This window comes from Cheilinus undulatus, linkage group 15, assembly GCF_018320785.1.
Source record: "Cheilinus undulatus linkage group 15, ASM1832078v1, whole genome shotgun sequence".
NCBI classification, from domain to species: Eukaryota; Metazoa; Chordata; class Actinopteri; order Labriformes; family Labridae; genus Cheilinus; species Cheilinus undulatus.
The window spans coordinates 5972686-5989532 of NC_054879.1; the positions used below are offsets into that span (position 1 = coordinate 5972686).

General features: G+C 39.1%; 1 protein-coding gene across 3 annotated transcripts in view; it reads left to right on the plus strand.

Annotated features, from left to right (window-relative positions):
- Nucleotides 1-16847, plus strand: part of pard3bb (par-3 family cell polarity regulator beta b) — a 368918-nt gene that overhangs the window by 186552 nt on the left and 165519 nt on the right. For all 3 annotated transcript variants that reach the window (XM_041806626.1, XM_041806625.1, XM_041806627.1), the window contains 2 exons: nucleotides 8780-8995; nucleotides 14336-14570. In XM_041806626.1, coding sequence (XP_041662560.1) covers nucleotides 8780-8995; nucleotides 14336-14570 — 451 coding nt within the window. The remainder of the gene's footprint in view (nucleotides 1-8779; nucleotides 8996-14335; nucleotides 14571-16847) is intronic.

The window sequence follows — 16847 nt, forward strand, 5'->3', positions numbered from 1 at the left end:
ATTTAAGAATTGTTATGTCTGCACCAAAATGCAACATTATTTAAAAAAAAATATCATTCTATGTTAAGTATGGTTTTAGCTGAGGAATTACATTACTCCAAATATTTTCAACAGTTTTCAAAGCCAGATAAATTCTTAAGCTTAAGGTGCCTGCTGTTGGTCCACTGGTCTTTATCAAGTCCAGAGTCAACGCTGTCAGCCGTCTATCAGGAGATTTTAGAGCCCCTTCATACCTCCATCTGCTGAGAAGCTATATCTGAAATTAAATCACAGGAAAAAACACGTAACTTTTTTCATTATATTTCAGTTTCTTAAGATGCACCTGTGCACCTGTCCATGACAGAATATACATATTAGCATTGATTACTAGAGATAAGCAAGGATTTTCAAAATTTCAAATATAGTTATTCATAAAACATTAAAGTATGTATGTGACCATGGTCTCATCTTAAAAGTATGTTTTCCATGATTTTCAATCCCTCCCTGGTCACAATAAGGTACTACCAGCAGTGGATAAAGTGCACCTGCTAGCTGTATGCTAACTGCTACCAAATAACTAGCCTAACAAACTAAATACATGCTTAGAAATTGACATCACATCTCTTAAATGAAGAAACAATCTAAATTTAATGACTGTGGGTCAGCATATAGTTGTTCATCTCTCTACCAGATCGGTCACGTGTTCGATCCCCAGCTCCTTAGGCGAAGCCTTTAATCAATAATTTCTTCCATTGCTGCATCATTGGTGTGTGAATGAGTATGGTTGTGTATGAATGGGATAAGTTACTTATGGCCACTTGGTGTGAGAATGTGAGGTGAATGAATATGAATGGTTTAGCATGACCTGCATCATAAAAAAGCCCTTGGAGTAGACTAGAGAAGCATTTTACAAGCTCAAGACCATTTACCATTGACCTAACAATGTTAAGTAATATGGGTTATGTCATAATGATTGCAATGCTAAATATGTTAGACCATCACTGGTTATTTCAATTATGTGTTGGCGTCAAGGTACCAAACTCAGATGGTGCAAATGAAAAAAATTGGACTTTTGTCCAAGAAATCTCAGATGGTTTTTCAAACAGGATGTTTTCTTGAACTGCTGCTTCTGTAAATTGCAGTTCCATCATCATATAGCTGATAATTTGTGTATTTTTGTATGATTTATAATGCTTCTGTGAGCATCATCAGTCCCTGTGGAAGAGAAAAATCTTTAATGTGTCAGCATAAAGAGAGTGGTCTCCCAGCATGTTTTTTTTTGCTTATTTACTCTACAGCAGCTGTATATGTTGTGTGATATAGCCTTTATCTTGAATTCCTCCACCAATGGGACAGTAAGAGAAGTCAAACTCAGTCCTCTCTTTTAGAAAAGATGGCTCTGTGTCTGTATAATGTCTAAATAGAAGGCAGGAATTGAGTTGCATCTCCTTGTGAGAGCTTCCAGAGTGTGATGTGGTGTACCAGAAGTTGGTGTGAATGTTGAGTCTGCTGGCTTTGTTGCTGCTAAGCTGCTCCTTGGTGTAATTTTGACTTTCAAAGTAGCCCATTGCTTTCCTGCCAACTAAATAGCCTTGGGATAGCTTGGCGTTCTCTGTCTTTGTGTTTTTTCCTCCAGTTTTTATTTCATTTTTTTCTCTCCTGCTCTTTCTGTCGCTCTCTTTCGTCGTCGCTCCCATACTCTCTCTTTCATTCCCAGGCTTGGTGGCTTTGTTTCTCTTTCTATAGCATCCTCTCACTCTGTCTGTTCTCGTGTGCCAACCCTGCTATGCCTGGTCCTCTCCCTCAAACCACTTTGTTGCTCTTGTCTGGCTTGTCATCCTCTCTCTCTCTCTCCCTCATACACTCACTTACTCTCTCTCTCTTTAAAAGCAGCTTAATTCTATCATCTTACAGTTGGACAGCAGTAATTACATTTATGACACAAATCCTGCTACTCACAGCAAAATACTTTGTGTGTGAGGGAAACCAAGTGTGTGTTTGTGTGTCGGCCCACTTTGATGCGTGCTCATCACCCTGTTTGTGTGTTTGTACTGTTCATTTTATTCCCTGATAACCGATTCCAGTACCACCAGGCTATTTAAACCACTATTTCTTTCGTGCCACTACCAACCCTCTGCAAGCAGACTCAGAGGTCACTGCTGTGAACACACTCTTCTCTTCAGTGCTGGACTTCTTAAACCGACTGCAGTTAGCCTCAAACTTTGTAGCCCCTCGGTGAAAAAATGAACTTTAACCTTGAATCCTTACACTGAATTTAAACGAGACACATCACACAGAAATTCATCACACAAAGCCATAAAGCTTGACCGAATACTGATGTCTACAAATCAAGACATGTCTTTGGAGGCTGTGTGTGCAGGATTATGTATTTATTGTAACTGATATAAAAATGTCAAATGCTGGCTTCACTTTGCTGCTTGTGTTTTGAGAATGTTGTTGGCAACTGCAAACCATGTTTGCTGGAAGACTATCAGGAGTTCAGCGTGAATAAAAGGAGTAATGCATCAGAAATCCTAGACAATTCATGTTGTGCTCATTATTTCATGCTTTTAGTGGCTTTGGCTGAAATGTTACTGGCAGCTTTAATACTTGCAGCTTTCAAACAGTGGATTACCTTTTGTGTTTGAAACATGTCTTAAAATTACATGCCAACCTCAATCCAACAGTGAAGGATTTGTTTGTGCATGCAATTTAAGTGTTTAAGAACTAAATTCCTTTTTTCTATTATTTGTGGTTTTACTATTTCTGCCAACAACTTCATTATGTTTGTAGGTTTGATTGAGGCTACCTGCAAAAGTAATTTAATCCTTAAACAACTCTCTTAGAGCTGGTGGCAGTTGGAAATGAATGAAATTAAAATTTACATTTCCATGCATTAGATGTTACAATGAGGCAGTGTTAGTTTTGGCAGCTGTTTTTGTTTTAGTCTTTGTCTTAGTCTTTAGATGAAATGTCTTCCAGTTTTAGTCACATTTTAGTCATTTCTCCCCTTTTTAGTTTTAGTATAGTTTTAGTCCATAAAAAAAGTCATCACATTGTTGTCTTTACTTTCAGTCAAAGCATGTATTTTCTTGCCTAAATCTGGTGCCAAATCATGGTAGTGTGTTCTCTGCACTCTGGTCAACCTGGGGTCCCTGTTTTCTACAGCTGAGAGGCAGACAAGCCACAGATGCATTGTTTTTTGACAGATTAGCCACAGTGGAGAAATATCACGGATTTTGAATGTCCAAAAACTACATTACCTTTGAGTCTTGTTTTAGTCATCTTGACAAAAACTAAACTTAGTTTGTGTCAGTTTTAGTCATCACTATTTTTGTTAGTCTTAGTCTAGTTTTTGTCATGGAAAAAGGCTGTCGACGAAAAGTTTTACGTCGACGAAATTAACACTGCAGTGAGGCAAGAAAAATTCTGCTGAACTGAAGATTCCCAAGAGCGGTGGCCTCCATAATTCTCAAATGGACGATATCTGTGTAGGTTCTCAGTCATCCAGGTCATGATTATCCAACGCTGATCAACGTTGGATCTCAAATGGAAGATGTTTGGCACAACCAGGACTCTTCCAAGAGCTGGTCACCTGGCCAAATTAAGCAATCAGAGGAGAATGGCCTTAACAAGAGAGGTGACCAAGATCCTGATGGTCACTCTGACTGAGCTCCAGAGATCCTGTGAGGAGATGGGACAGATATCTAGAAGGACAGCCATCACTGCAGCCTTCAGCCAATCAGGGCTTCATGTCAGAGTGGTGAAAAGGAAGTCTCTCCTCAACGCGAAATATACAAAAACCCTTTAGGCTTTCATTTGGAGTTTTTGCAGAATTAAAGTAGGCTTTCATGAGTTTTGCTCTGAGGAGAGACTTCTGTCTAGCCATTCCCCCATAAGCCCAGATCTGTGTCCAGTCAATTCATTTTACCATAGGTGGACTCCAGTCGAAGTGTAGAAACACCTCAGCAAAGATTAAAATGGATACTGGATTTGGATAATTCTGTAAATGTGATATTTCAGTTTTTAATTTCTAATAGATTTGAAAATTAAAAAAAAATAAATCTAAAATTCTGTTTTCACTTTGTCGTTGTGGGGTACACAGTGTTGTGGTTCTCATCTGGTGGGTCAGGTACATTTAAATGTATTATCAATATTTAGACTAATTTATCCCCTTTTTTTTGCAATGAAAGAACAGCTTTTGCCATGTTCATAAAGTAATTTCTCAAGAACTCTGGAAAATTGGCTAAAATGTGCTCATAATGGACACATTATCATGGGGAAAGAGGGTGTAAAATGGGTCAATTTTGTCCTGTTTCTTTTTTTGTCATAAATCCTGTGCCATCTAAGGTCCTAATTGCAACATTTTTATTTACTAAAAGTGCACTAGTAAATTTTTTGGGAAATTTGGATCGCAATTTGTCAGCAAAGATGTTGATGGGTCCTGAGACTAGACCAGTTGAGAACCACTGGTGTAGATTCATGAGAATAAAACTAAATTATTTTAACTGTAGCATCTGGCTGCATAATAAAAAAATTTAATAAAGTGAAGGTGGTCTAAATACTCTCTGGAAACCCTGTGACCTGTAAATATGAGATGCAGACTAATTTGACCTTGATGTTTGATTGAAATGGCAGAAGGTGAGTATCTGTGGTACCCTCTAAAGAAGGATGCATACTGGGACACTTTGTGGGAGTGGACATGGCCTGTTGATTTACTGTAACGGGCCGAGCTTCTTACAGGAAATGTTTTATCCTCTGTACACGTCTATCCATCAGCTGCATCAAAAATCAAATTCTACTCTGGGTTAATTCAATATATATGATGTATGATGAACACTCCAGTATGCACCTGAATGTCACATAGACTGTGTGTATGGATCGGAGTGTCACATGTTATGACCCTTGTCCATCTCCTCTCCTAGGAGCAGACTACATTATGCATGTGCATACTATTACTGCGTGTCATTACTCTCTGAGTTTGTGTGTGTTTGGTTAATGGTTGTTTAAATAGATGTGGAAGTCACGTCAACCCTCTCATCTCCACTGCTTTTAGAAAACACACACACACTTGCACACAAAGAGCAGTGGCGTGTATAGGGAATCATTAGCTAAAGTGATGTAGGTTTAGCTATCATGAATCACAGTGGCATCATATCGACAAGCCAGAGCCAGCAAGGAATCCAAAACGTGTGTCCGTGCGTGTGTGTGAGTGTGTGTAAGGATTACCAGTATTTTGAGCTGGCAGCGAGCCCAGCCTTCCTCCCTTGTTCCCCATTTTTCTCTGTCTTCCTCTCTGCCACCGTGGTATTTCCCAGAGGAAGCTTAATTTGCTCTCGCCCTGTTCCCCTTGTCCCTTCTCTCCCCCACCCTGCCCACCGTCACTGTCTCCCTGTTCTGGGTGGCAGTAAGTGACAAACCAATTTGGAGACACAAATTATCTTCTTTCCTTTTTTTGTTATACAATCAGCAACCCTCACAAGGGAAGGGAGCGTCAGAGTGGAATTGAAGCTGAACTATGTCCAACTTCAGTCAACGCATGCCATTAGTTTTGGCTTTGCTTTTGCTGCAGGATAGCAACAAACCCCCTTGAATACTTTCACCATTGCTCCGTCTTCTCATCTATTGCTACCCTCTTCATCATCCTTTCTGCTGGATCCCTCTCTCCCTTACTAATATTTCTCACAGCATACTTGTGATGATGGATGGAGAACGGGCAACAGTGAAGCAGTCTTCACATCTATCATAAACTCAACAACAGCACAGTTAAATGCATCTCTGTTTTTCCCTCGGTCTGCTCTTCAGAGTTCAGACATGTCACAGCCATTCTGGCCTCCAGCCAAATTCTTGAAGACTTTTAAACCAATCAGTGAAAAGCACAGCAGGGTTTTTTGCTCAAATTTAACTGTGTTTGTTTAAGAATTACAAATTCATGGCTTAAATTGTTTTGTGTTGGTGCTTGGCGCTCCAGAACTGAACACACCCTCTCTAAAAAAGCTCATGTGTAGGCAGTACTTACTCCCCACATGAGGTCATGAGGATAAAATCTGGGAATGGCGTGTTTCAGCACACATGCACACATTTTCTAAAAGGTGTGTGTGTGGGGGGGGGGATGTCTGGTATTTGAGGGGATTGTGGACAGGCCAGGGCCACATATTTTTGTAAGAAAAGCCTGAAAAAGACATTTTTGCACGTGTCCCCCTTAAGACTCATGTCATTTAACGTGGTTAGAATACACACATAAGGTACGCAGTGTTAATTGAAGACATCAAGATGGGGCAGTTTGATGAAGAGAGTGTGAGCAGCCTCTTATGCACCTTTAAATTTGTTATTTCTATACTTCTAAGATGCCATACATTTTTTCTGAAATGTTATTTTGATATGCATAACTCACTTGTTATTGGATTGGGACTCTCAACTTTTAAACTGTATAGTTTTATTTTTTTAGTACTTTAAGCTTTTAAATTATGATTTAACCAGTCTTTTCCATTTACCACCATTCATTTTGATGGAACATTTTCACACAGACAAGGGCGGGGCCAGAATCATCTGGGCAACACACCCAGATTGGTTGAACCTATCAATAAGCCTTGTTGATTACAGTGTTAATTGATAAGACTTTATGATTCAAGACAACAAGGCTCGGTCCCAGCACACCCCATTTCAGTGTCAGTTTCATTGACTAAGACTAGCTAAAAATAGATCTGTGATGACTTAAACTGACAAAAGTAAGTTTAGTTGGCGCCAGGATGACTTAAACTAGACTCAAATGTAATTTAGTTTTCATCAGACATTCAAAATCCATGATAGATCTGTACTGTCTGTAAATCTGTCAAAAGAAAACATATCTTTATCTCTTCTGCCTGTCAGCTGTAGAAAACAGGGACCCCAGGTTTGGCAGGGTGCATAGAACACACTACCATGACTTGGTACCAGATTCAGACAAGAGAATTCATGCTTAGAGAAAGACTGAAAGACTAAAAGATGTGGAATTTTTATGAATTTAAACTAGACTAACATGTTTCTGAGTGTTTGTCGACTAAAACTAGCAAGGTAGAAATGACTAAAATGTGACTTAAACTAAAAGGCATTTAATCTAGCTAATGACTTAACCTTGCAAAGCAGATAGATTCACCAGTTTCTGTGTTTGTCACTGGTGAATCCATCTTGCAAAGATACCATCTGAACTGCTTGGGCCCGGTTAGAAAGTGATGGGACCATCAGCAGCAAAGGGCAGTACTTTCGGGAGCGGCAGAGTCGTGACGTATGCAAGCATCGAGAAGAGGCCGGTGCAATTATGGCAGAAGACATTAGCGTGAATGCTGCTAAAGTGTAAGCTTTATCAGAACTTGACAACATTTTATTCATTAAAAGAAGAACAGCAGTGAGTTGTTTTCGTTTCAAAAACAACAAAAATCATGTACTGACATGTCTGCAGTCACCATGGTTCATGTTATGCAGCTCTCTATGAAGTTTACTCCTTGTTAGGGGCTATGACATCATGTGTTTTGTTGCTCTGATTGACCCGTTAGATGTGACATCCAGTCACCCTCTATTTTTTTTACAAAGGCTCTGCCATTTCCCAAATGCGATCTATGGAAGGTTTAGCAGATGGATGTGGGAAAAACCATTTGGCATGTCAGGTTACTAATGGTTAAGACTGAGACTAGAATTTAGAATAGCTGTTTAAATAAATACTTGTGTCAAACACTTTGCCCTAACCCTGTTTGGCACTTTCACTTCTACAGTAGAAGTACAGTGTCCTACTTTACAACAACTGTTATTGTAAACAACCTCGGAAAGGCAAGTAACACGATGTCTATGTGTTATTCTTTTTATTCTCTTGTGATCTTGGGAATCAGAAATCTAGTCTTGCTGGCTGTACTGTCCTGCACCTCAGAAACAGAACAGAGGTCTAGGGGGGCACTCCATTGAACAGCCCAAAACCACACCACAGACGGAACACTGTGTACACAGATGAAGCAGATTTTAGAGGTTAGCTGTCTTATGTTTGAAAATTGATGGTCTGAACAGAGGTCCTTAGGCATACATGATCTCATCAAAAGACTTATCAAAGTGCATTTTTTAATGCCCCTAAGATGCGTTCAGAGAATGCATTGAGATATTTGGGCTCAAAGGACATCTATGGGGTCTCTTTTCTACATTTGGTGGCAGCAGTTCACCCATTTTTATGGTACGGGGTTCTGAGCAATATGGTAGCATAAGAGGACCTCAAAGTCATTGGCAACCAATTGTGTAGTAATCTTGTCTCTTTTAAGATGTGTCTGCTATATTTAGTGAGAGTGTTTTGGTTTTAGTATGTCCTTAACATCAGAGAGAAAAAACAGAAGCAGTTTATGCCTTAGAGCAAAGAGCCTAACCTTTTTTTTTTACATGGTTTTACTCACTAAAAGTCAAGCAATGGGGAAACAACAACAGACAAACAAACGATCAAAATAACAAACAAACAAAGAAACAGTGCCTGGACCAGTCCGAGAGATTGAATTCAAAGCTGGTGTAGTGTTTTACATTGACTTTATGCAACAACGTAGCACACAAAAGCTACTGTTCAACTGAGGGCTAAGCATCTGTTTTCCACACTCTAATATATCCACGTTATCTTGTCTCCATTTTCAATTTAGCACCTCTTCCAGGTGTGAACAGCTGCACTCAAAGCTGTTCTCTTGTAATCAGATCACCCATAGCGGATGCTACTGCCAGTTGTAAACAGGACCTAAGCTGACAGGAACACATCACTTATCTATGTTTGTCTGTTTTCTGTTTCTCACTGCCCCTCCAGCTCCATCAACGCCTGTGGAGCTCGGACCCACCCTCGGCCTGAAGAAGTCCAGTTCTTTGGAGAGTCTCCAGACAGCCATGTCTGAGGTGAACAGAAAGAACGACTTCCTCCCATTTCACCGACCTCGCCAAAATATGGTCAGGGGAAGAGGCTGCAACGAGAGCTTCAGAGCTGCTATCGATAAATCTTATGATGGCCCAGCAGAAGATGATGATGGTAGGTATCAATAAAGGAGTCCTGTGCACACCGCAGAAAAAAATTGTTATAAATTTTATGAAGTTTGAACAAAACATAAGAATCATCCAGCAAAGTATGACTAGGAAAAGAACAGAAAAAGAACAAAACACCATGACACATGCAGTCTGAGCAAATGCAGAAGATTCGTCTTACTCTCTATGATCCATCCCAATCTGAACTTTAGCTTTAAATATTTATCCAGGAGCTAAATGGGAGCTGCTTGGTTTTGTTTTACCGGAAGGTGTGTTTCAATTCCCAGCTGTGTTATTAGCAGCAAACTCTTATCAGTCACCACCAGAGTAATGAGTCGGGCTGTTTCAGATCACCACACTCACACAGGATGGGACTAATAGGGCATGTCAACAGCACACACACGCAGTGGCCACATCTGTCACCATGTTTCTGAGCGTTCAACACTCTTAAAGCGGCTGTTAATTGATGGAGAACAGTTCTCTGAAGTACACTGAAGATCTGCCTCCTCTTCTTCTTTTCCAGCTTGCTTTGCATGCTTTTTCTTCAGCTCAAATCATTTCCACTTCAGTTAATTTTTCAGTACCTACAACTATCTTCCAGCCAGTTTTCCAGAGTTGGTTTATCTGTTCAAGCTATAGAGCACGAATGATTAGGAAGGCAAACACCAACATTATGAAAGTATGAGTGAATATTTAGTCTGTGCTCATGTGAGGCTGATGAAGTGTTTAGCTGAATCAAGCTAGCACCACAGTGCTTCACATTGAATAGAGTTGTCAAGAGGACTATTCAGCAAAGGCTCTGAGTCATTTGCTTTGATGTCTTGTGTCAGCTGGGATGGATTATTGCATGTAATACTGTTTTTTTGTCTCTCATCTCTCTCGCCTGTCCTTCACACACTAGCTATGAAAGGGATGGGAATTAGTTATGGGAATAAAAACTCCAAACAAGTTAATATTACAAGTATTTGTGGTTAACGTGTCTGACCAAGCAGGCTGACAAGGCAACAAAAAAGAGACATCCTGGTGTAAAGCGTTTTATCTTATGTGTGTTTTCATGTAGTGTAGTTAAATTTATGGCTTAGTGAGATTGCTCACAATAAAACTGTCATAGTGTTAGTGTTACTTGTGTCTCAGATGCCAAATCTTGATCTTGCTTATCCAAATTTTACCTGTGAGTCTGTGCACACAAGTGGCCTCCTCACATTTAAAACACAAACAAAAAGCAAAAAACAAAAGAAGGAAAAACAAACAAAACTAAACATGTGCTCTGCAGGGACATTGTGTGACACAGCACAGACAAGCACACACAGAGACGCTCTGTCTAGCTCCACTGCTCACTTGTTATCTTGGTTCAAAAAATCTTATTAAGCAAACCTGCAGTTAGGAAGCAAATGACCTAGCTGTAAGGTTGCATCCCATGTACAGTGCATTCAGAAAAAATCCACACCCGCTTCACTTTTAACAATGTTATTGTGTTGCAGCCTGATGATACAGTCAATTATTTTTTTTTCTCCTATTAATCTAACATTTGCAAAATGCATGAAAACCCACTTGGCTCATTTGGAGTTTTTTACGAACTCCACATGGGCTTTCATGTGTTTTGCACTGAGGAGAGGCTTCTGCCTACTCACTGCCATAAAGCCCAGATCGGTGGTTACAGGCCTTTTAGAACTTTGTCCCATCTCCACACAAGATCTCTGGGAACCAGTCAGAGTGACCATCAGGTTCTTGGTGATCTATCTTACCGGGACCTTCTCTTCTGATTGCTCAATTTGACCCTGTGACCAGCTCTTGGAAGAGTCCTGGCTGTGCTAAACTTCTTCCATTTGAGAACTATGGAGGCCACTTTGCTCTTTGGAACTTTCAGTGCAGCAGAATTTTTCCTGAGCCTTCCCAGATCTGTCCCTGTCAACAATCCTGTCTCTGAGCTCTGCAGGCAGTTCCTTTGACCTCCTGGCTTAGCTTTTGCTCTGATAGCAGCTCTGAGGCCTTCAATAGAGAGGTGCCTTTCTTAATCATGTCTAATCAATTTAATTTACCACAGGTGGACTCTAGTCTAGGTGGAGAAACATCTCAGCAAAGATCTAGAGCATTGGTCCCCAACCTGGAGCCCTGGACCCCCCAGGAGGGGCACCAAAGATCTCTGGGGGGCTGCAAGACTTTGTGTGCTCTGAGGTTGCCAAAATTAGATTTGTAAACATTGACTTAAACCATGATAAAGCAGTTGTTAAGTAGTTTATACAAAGCTCCTTTGACACGAAAAGCATGCATATGTCTTTTTTTAGGGTTTTATCAGTGAAACAATTAAAGTCTATGTTGATTTTTGATGGCAGTGTGTCACTTTTTCATCTTTCTTGGGTCCTGGGGGGAGGGGTTCAACTTTTCTCGGGTACATGTAGGGGGCGCTCCAAGGAAAAATGGTTCGGAAACACTGTTCTAGAGAAATGGGAGGAACCTGAGCTAAATTTTAAGTGTTGTTGCAAAGATTCTGTTTTCAGTCTGTCATTATGGGGTTCTGAATGTAGATTAATGAGAGCAAAAATGAATTTGACTGTCTGTAGCATCAGCCTGAAACATACCAAGACTGAATAAAGTGAAGGGAATCTGAATACTCTCTGAACACACTGTATGTGGGTTGCCTGGGTCAATGCCCAGCCTGCGGCTCATTTCTCCTATGTCACCCCCTTCTCTCTCATTTCTGTTTCTGACTCTGTCCACTGTCCTCCTCTAAATAAAGGCATTAAAAGCCCAAAAATATATCTTAAAGAAAAAGAAAGAACCTGCATGCCATAAGGCTTATACACTAAACAGTGTATTTGCAGCAGCAGCACTTTTTAACAACTTGAAAACGATGAATGATTTCGTGCATAAACCTTAGGGATTGCTGGTTTGATGAAACTCCTAGTGAGCAGTGGCACTTAGTTTAGCTTGCCTGCACATCTCTGCACATGCATGCAGTGTGTCTACTCCATGTTCACTCTGGCCATGCAGTGCTATCATGAGGCTCTTGGAACTTTTTTTTTTTTTTTTTTACAAATGCAACTACTGTACTGATCGACAGTATTGTTATTGCTAAACATCTACATACGGACATTTTTTTTTCTTCTATGCACTGCTGTGAATCTCAGAAAAGTTTTCTCCTGATATTTTCTGTGGTCATCTTCAGTTTAAAACTCCTGCAAGACTAACCAGGTCTGACACATGGAGCCCTGCATCTGCACTCGAACACTCACAGGCACACACATCCTCACACTTAATGACAAATTCCATTCACTTGTTAGACAGTCTTCGTAATTAAAGCTGAAGTGAGTAGCCACACCAAGCAAAGTCTCAATTAAAGCATCTAATTTGGTTTGCTTATCTTTTAAAATCTGACAAGGGCGTGTGTCTGTTGTTTGTGATCACTGTAATTGAAGATCAGGCCTGCAGTCTTTCAAACAAGTAATGAGGATTCACAGTTCATACTTTGATTTTTTTCTTATTTGAAACAGTTAATTACTTCAATGTTGAGTTAATAAATCTGCCACTAAGATGTTGATTATATGGTTTCATGTGGCAAAGTTTGAGAATATTTTCTAATGATCAGGCACAAAATGAACACTAGACGTCACTGCTACTAAAACAACACAAGAAAATAAGACGGTTACCTTCACCTGTACAATGTTGGGTGCAGATCAAAGCTGGACATTGAAAGTGAACTAAGAGTTACAGTCTCACAACTGAAGGATATCTTTAACACAAACCAACCCCAAACCTGTGAGTGAAATTATTGCAGGACTGGAAGTATAAATCATAGAGTTAGATTTCTACTTTAATTTTTTGCTGGTGGGGTTTTGTTCCTCTTAAGTCTTAAAATGTCTTGTTTTTAGTAATGAGTGTTTTTGAATTTTAAAAGGCACTTTGACAAACACTCTATGGCTACTTTATGAGGTACACCTGTTCAGTTGCTTGCTAACACAATCAGCCAATCGCATGGCAGCAACTCAAAGCATTTAGGCATGTAGTCATAGTCAAGTATTTTGCTGGAGTTCAAATGGAGCATCAGAATGGAGAAGAAAAGGGGATTTAAGTGACTTTGAAGAGGCTGGTCTGGGTATTTCAGAAACTGCTGATCTACTGGGATTTTCACAAACAACCATCTCCAGGGTTTACAGAGAATGGTCCAGAAAAGGGAAAATATCCTGGGAGCAGCAGTTGTGTGGATGAAAATGTCTTGTTGATCCTGTCTGCCCTAATTTCATCAAAATTAGATGTACATATATATTTTTCTAAAACTAAGATCAGAAACATGATGTATCAGGGCCAATGTAAAACTGTTAATTTTTATGCAAAAAGTCACACCATCAAAAAAAATTTAAACAATGAGATTTAAAAGTTGTATGTTTACTTTAAATCAAACTGAGAATTTAAAGAGTTTAAAAAGTCAGAAAATTGCAAGAATAAGATTGGAATTTCCAAGTTAAAAAAAACGTCTACAATATTGACACTAGAAACTCAAAAAGAAATCAAGTTTTTAAAATTGTACATTTACAGCAATGGAAATTGGAAAAAATTACCTTGAACCAAACTGAAAACAGCGGTTGGATTTTTTACTTTTAATTCTTTAAAAAAATCTACATTTTGGTTCATGTGCATTTACAAGTATTAAAGTTCAAATAAATTTATATTTTTTTTGGAAATTAATAACTTTTTTAAGCATGTGATTGGTTTGTTTTTACTTGAAAATGAACGGATCCTGTTTATTTTTGTTTTTTCTAGTATTGCCCTGAATATACCACCATAATAATGGATAGTTTGTACATTGATCTTTTGACAGAAACATTTTTTAGGCCTGTTATGCTGGGATTTTATCAATGAAAACAATGACAATTGTTGTTTATTTTACTCCAAGTGCATCCTGGGGGGCTTAGCTTTTTTTTTAGATATGAGAAGGGGGGCCCTAAGGGAAAAAAGTCTGGAACCACTGCAATAGAGCACCTTTGGGATGTGGTGGAACAGGAGATTCACATCATGGATGTTCAGCTGACAAATGTGATGCTATCATGTTAATATGGACCAAAATCTTTCCATTGCCTTGTTGAAACTATGCCACGAAGAGTTAAGAAAGTTTTGAAAGCAAAAGAGGGTCCAATCTGGTACTAACAAGGTGTACCTAATAAAGTGCCTGTTGAGTGTAGATATGCCATTATCCAATTGTTGTTTTCTACTTTCATTTATCTGACTTTTATTTAATTTATTCAAGATAGTGTTTGAGATAAGTTCTAAAAAACATAGAAATTTGTAGAAGCTGAAGTAGTTTGAGAACCACTGCCCTTAATCATTTTCTTTCTCCCTCTCTCCAACAAAGATGATGATTCTGAGCAAAGTTCGGGCCGTGACACCCCTGCAAGTGGTTCATCTCGTCAGGGAGCAGGGGATCGGATAGAGGAGAAGAGTAAAAAAGACAAAAAGAAGAAAACAAAAATGAAGAAGAAAGAAAAGAATAAGGTGAAAGTAAAAGAAAAAGAAAAGGAGAAAAAGAAACCGGTGGAGAACGAGGAGCCAGAGAAGAAGAGCAAGAAAATTGGCTTTGGTCTACTGAGGTAGGTCACAGTGGTTTATGTGTGTGTGAAAGTGTTATTGTTTGCTGTCTGTGGATACTGTCTAATGAAGCGGTGGGTTTTTAGAGGAGGATGATCATCAAAACAATGGTTATGTTTTCTTTTTTTATGAATATGATATACAGTATAATATCAAAAACATATGTGGGCTTTATATCACAATATTTCTGTATTTTGCATTAACCAGCATGTTTATGGTTGCACAGATCCTCTGATTTGTAATCTTTAAAAAGGTGCTAGTCTATCTTTCATAAGGTACCCATTATGAGCTCAATCTCTGCACAGCTAATCCATTTACAGGAGAAAAAAATACTCCCAACTGTGAACACTGAAGTCTTTTTCCCCACCAAACACTATCACATGCTCACAGGCACACAAAGACCACTCTAAGAGTGGTGCCCCAATTTCCTTAAGAAGTGCTGAAAATTATCTGTCAGACCTATTTCATGTGATTAACTTTAGCACCACATCTTCCAGTGTGAATGGAGTATAGGTAGAGGCACTGTGTGAACGGACCAAAGAGCTCCAATGACCATTTTGTACTTTCTCCCTTAATTCCTGCCTAATGTTCTTTTTACTGTGGTAGTTTCTGAAATGGGATTTCACATGACCATTACGTAGATACAGATCTTAAGAAAACACTTTCATGCAATTTGACCTACAAAATACAGCCACAGCCTTTCATAAGACACTTACAGGAGCACACTGTGTGAACCAGAACATGAAGAAACACTTCCAGATTTCAAAGTCAGATTTAATCACAATAATTACATCTCAAAATTGCATGTTATTTAAAGGTAAATGTTGGGCAATTAGAATAATATATATTAATTTTACTGGATTGGCTAGTTTCAGTGCTCTTAGTCTCTAAGTGCAAACCTTTTTATTCACTTTTTTTCTGGCTTTTTCTCACTCTCCCCTCTGTGCTCCTCATTCCTTGGCCTCTTTGTAGTTATTTTGAATCCACATTAAGCACAAAGAAAAAAGTTTTGCCTATGGGAGGATAGAAACAGAAACACATATGCATCTTTTGTTGGACAGTCTGTCCAGTCAGTGCCTACATATCTGCTTCCCTCCATCCTTTTCAACCCTCCTGAAATGAAAGATCTTAAGCCACCTCAACCAACACTGCAAGATAGGAAACTCAGAGTTGTTAGAAAATCCTTACATTATATTGGTGGCAATTTTATTACTCTGCAGAGTCCTGCATCCTGTTAAGAGAGGGAAAAAAGAGACCTTTGGCAATGGTTTGCATACTTTTTGAATGCAGTGTTAGCAGCAGTCTGTGTTTACTACCATGTGTTTTCACCATGTGACATTTGCTCTCCTGCTGTAGTTGTGGTATGTTGCGGTGATAACTAATCATGCCCCTGCATTTTACTACAATAGGATGCAGCGAATGTACGAGCTGAACAACAGGTAGTAAACAGGCATCTAATTCGCTAGATTTACATTACATACTACTGGTAGTGTGGTCGTATAAATACATTTGTGTTATGGATACAGAAGTATAGATCAACTTCTAATTGGCCACTGACTGTAGCAGATAAATGTTCTGTTTTCATCTTATTGAATAGGTCAATATCTGTTCTTCTGCTCTCTTTAGTAGCTCCTGATTTCTTGGTTCCTCTGCTTCATTTACACATACGGGCACATGCACCTCTAGTCTGTTCCTGTCAGCACTCTCCTTTCTTTTACCTTTATCTTGACAGAAATATCAGTGGCAAAATAAGAAATGTAATTGGTTTTGACAGCCAAATATTTTAGTCCCTTCACATCTTGTTAACAAGACTTTTCATCCATGTTTTTACTACAAACTAAATATTTCTAACTTCCTAACATCTCATCCCATGATTGAAAAATCGATATACAACACGTTGCTCAACCGTCAGTGTGTGATTTCGTCATTCCCTTACTAAAGTGAATTGTGTATCAATTGTGCAACCTGACGAATCAAGGATAAAGTGCATTGCCATCACTTTTAAAAATTAATATTTGTTGCTTTTATTGATTTGTCATTCCCACCTTAAAGTAATGACTGCACATTTTAGAGAAGGATGTTTTCATTCCCTCTGCTACCTGCTACCACATCTTGCACACTGTGATTAGTCTCATCCCATTTTTAGGTAGAAAAAGACACTGGTGATTCCAACTTAACAAGTACACCTTCCACCCTCTCCCTCTATGCAACTACCCCTCCATCTATGCTTTCATCTGACCACCAATACGTCTATCTCAAGTGCCTATAGGAACCATATA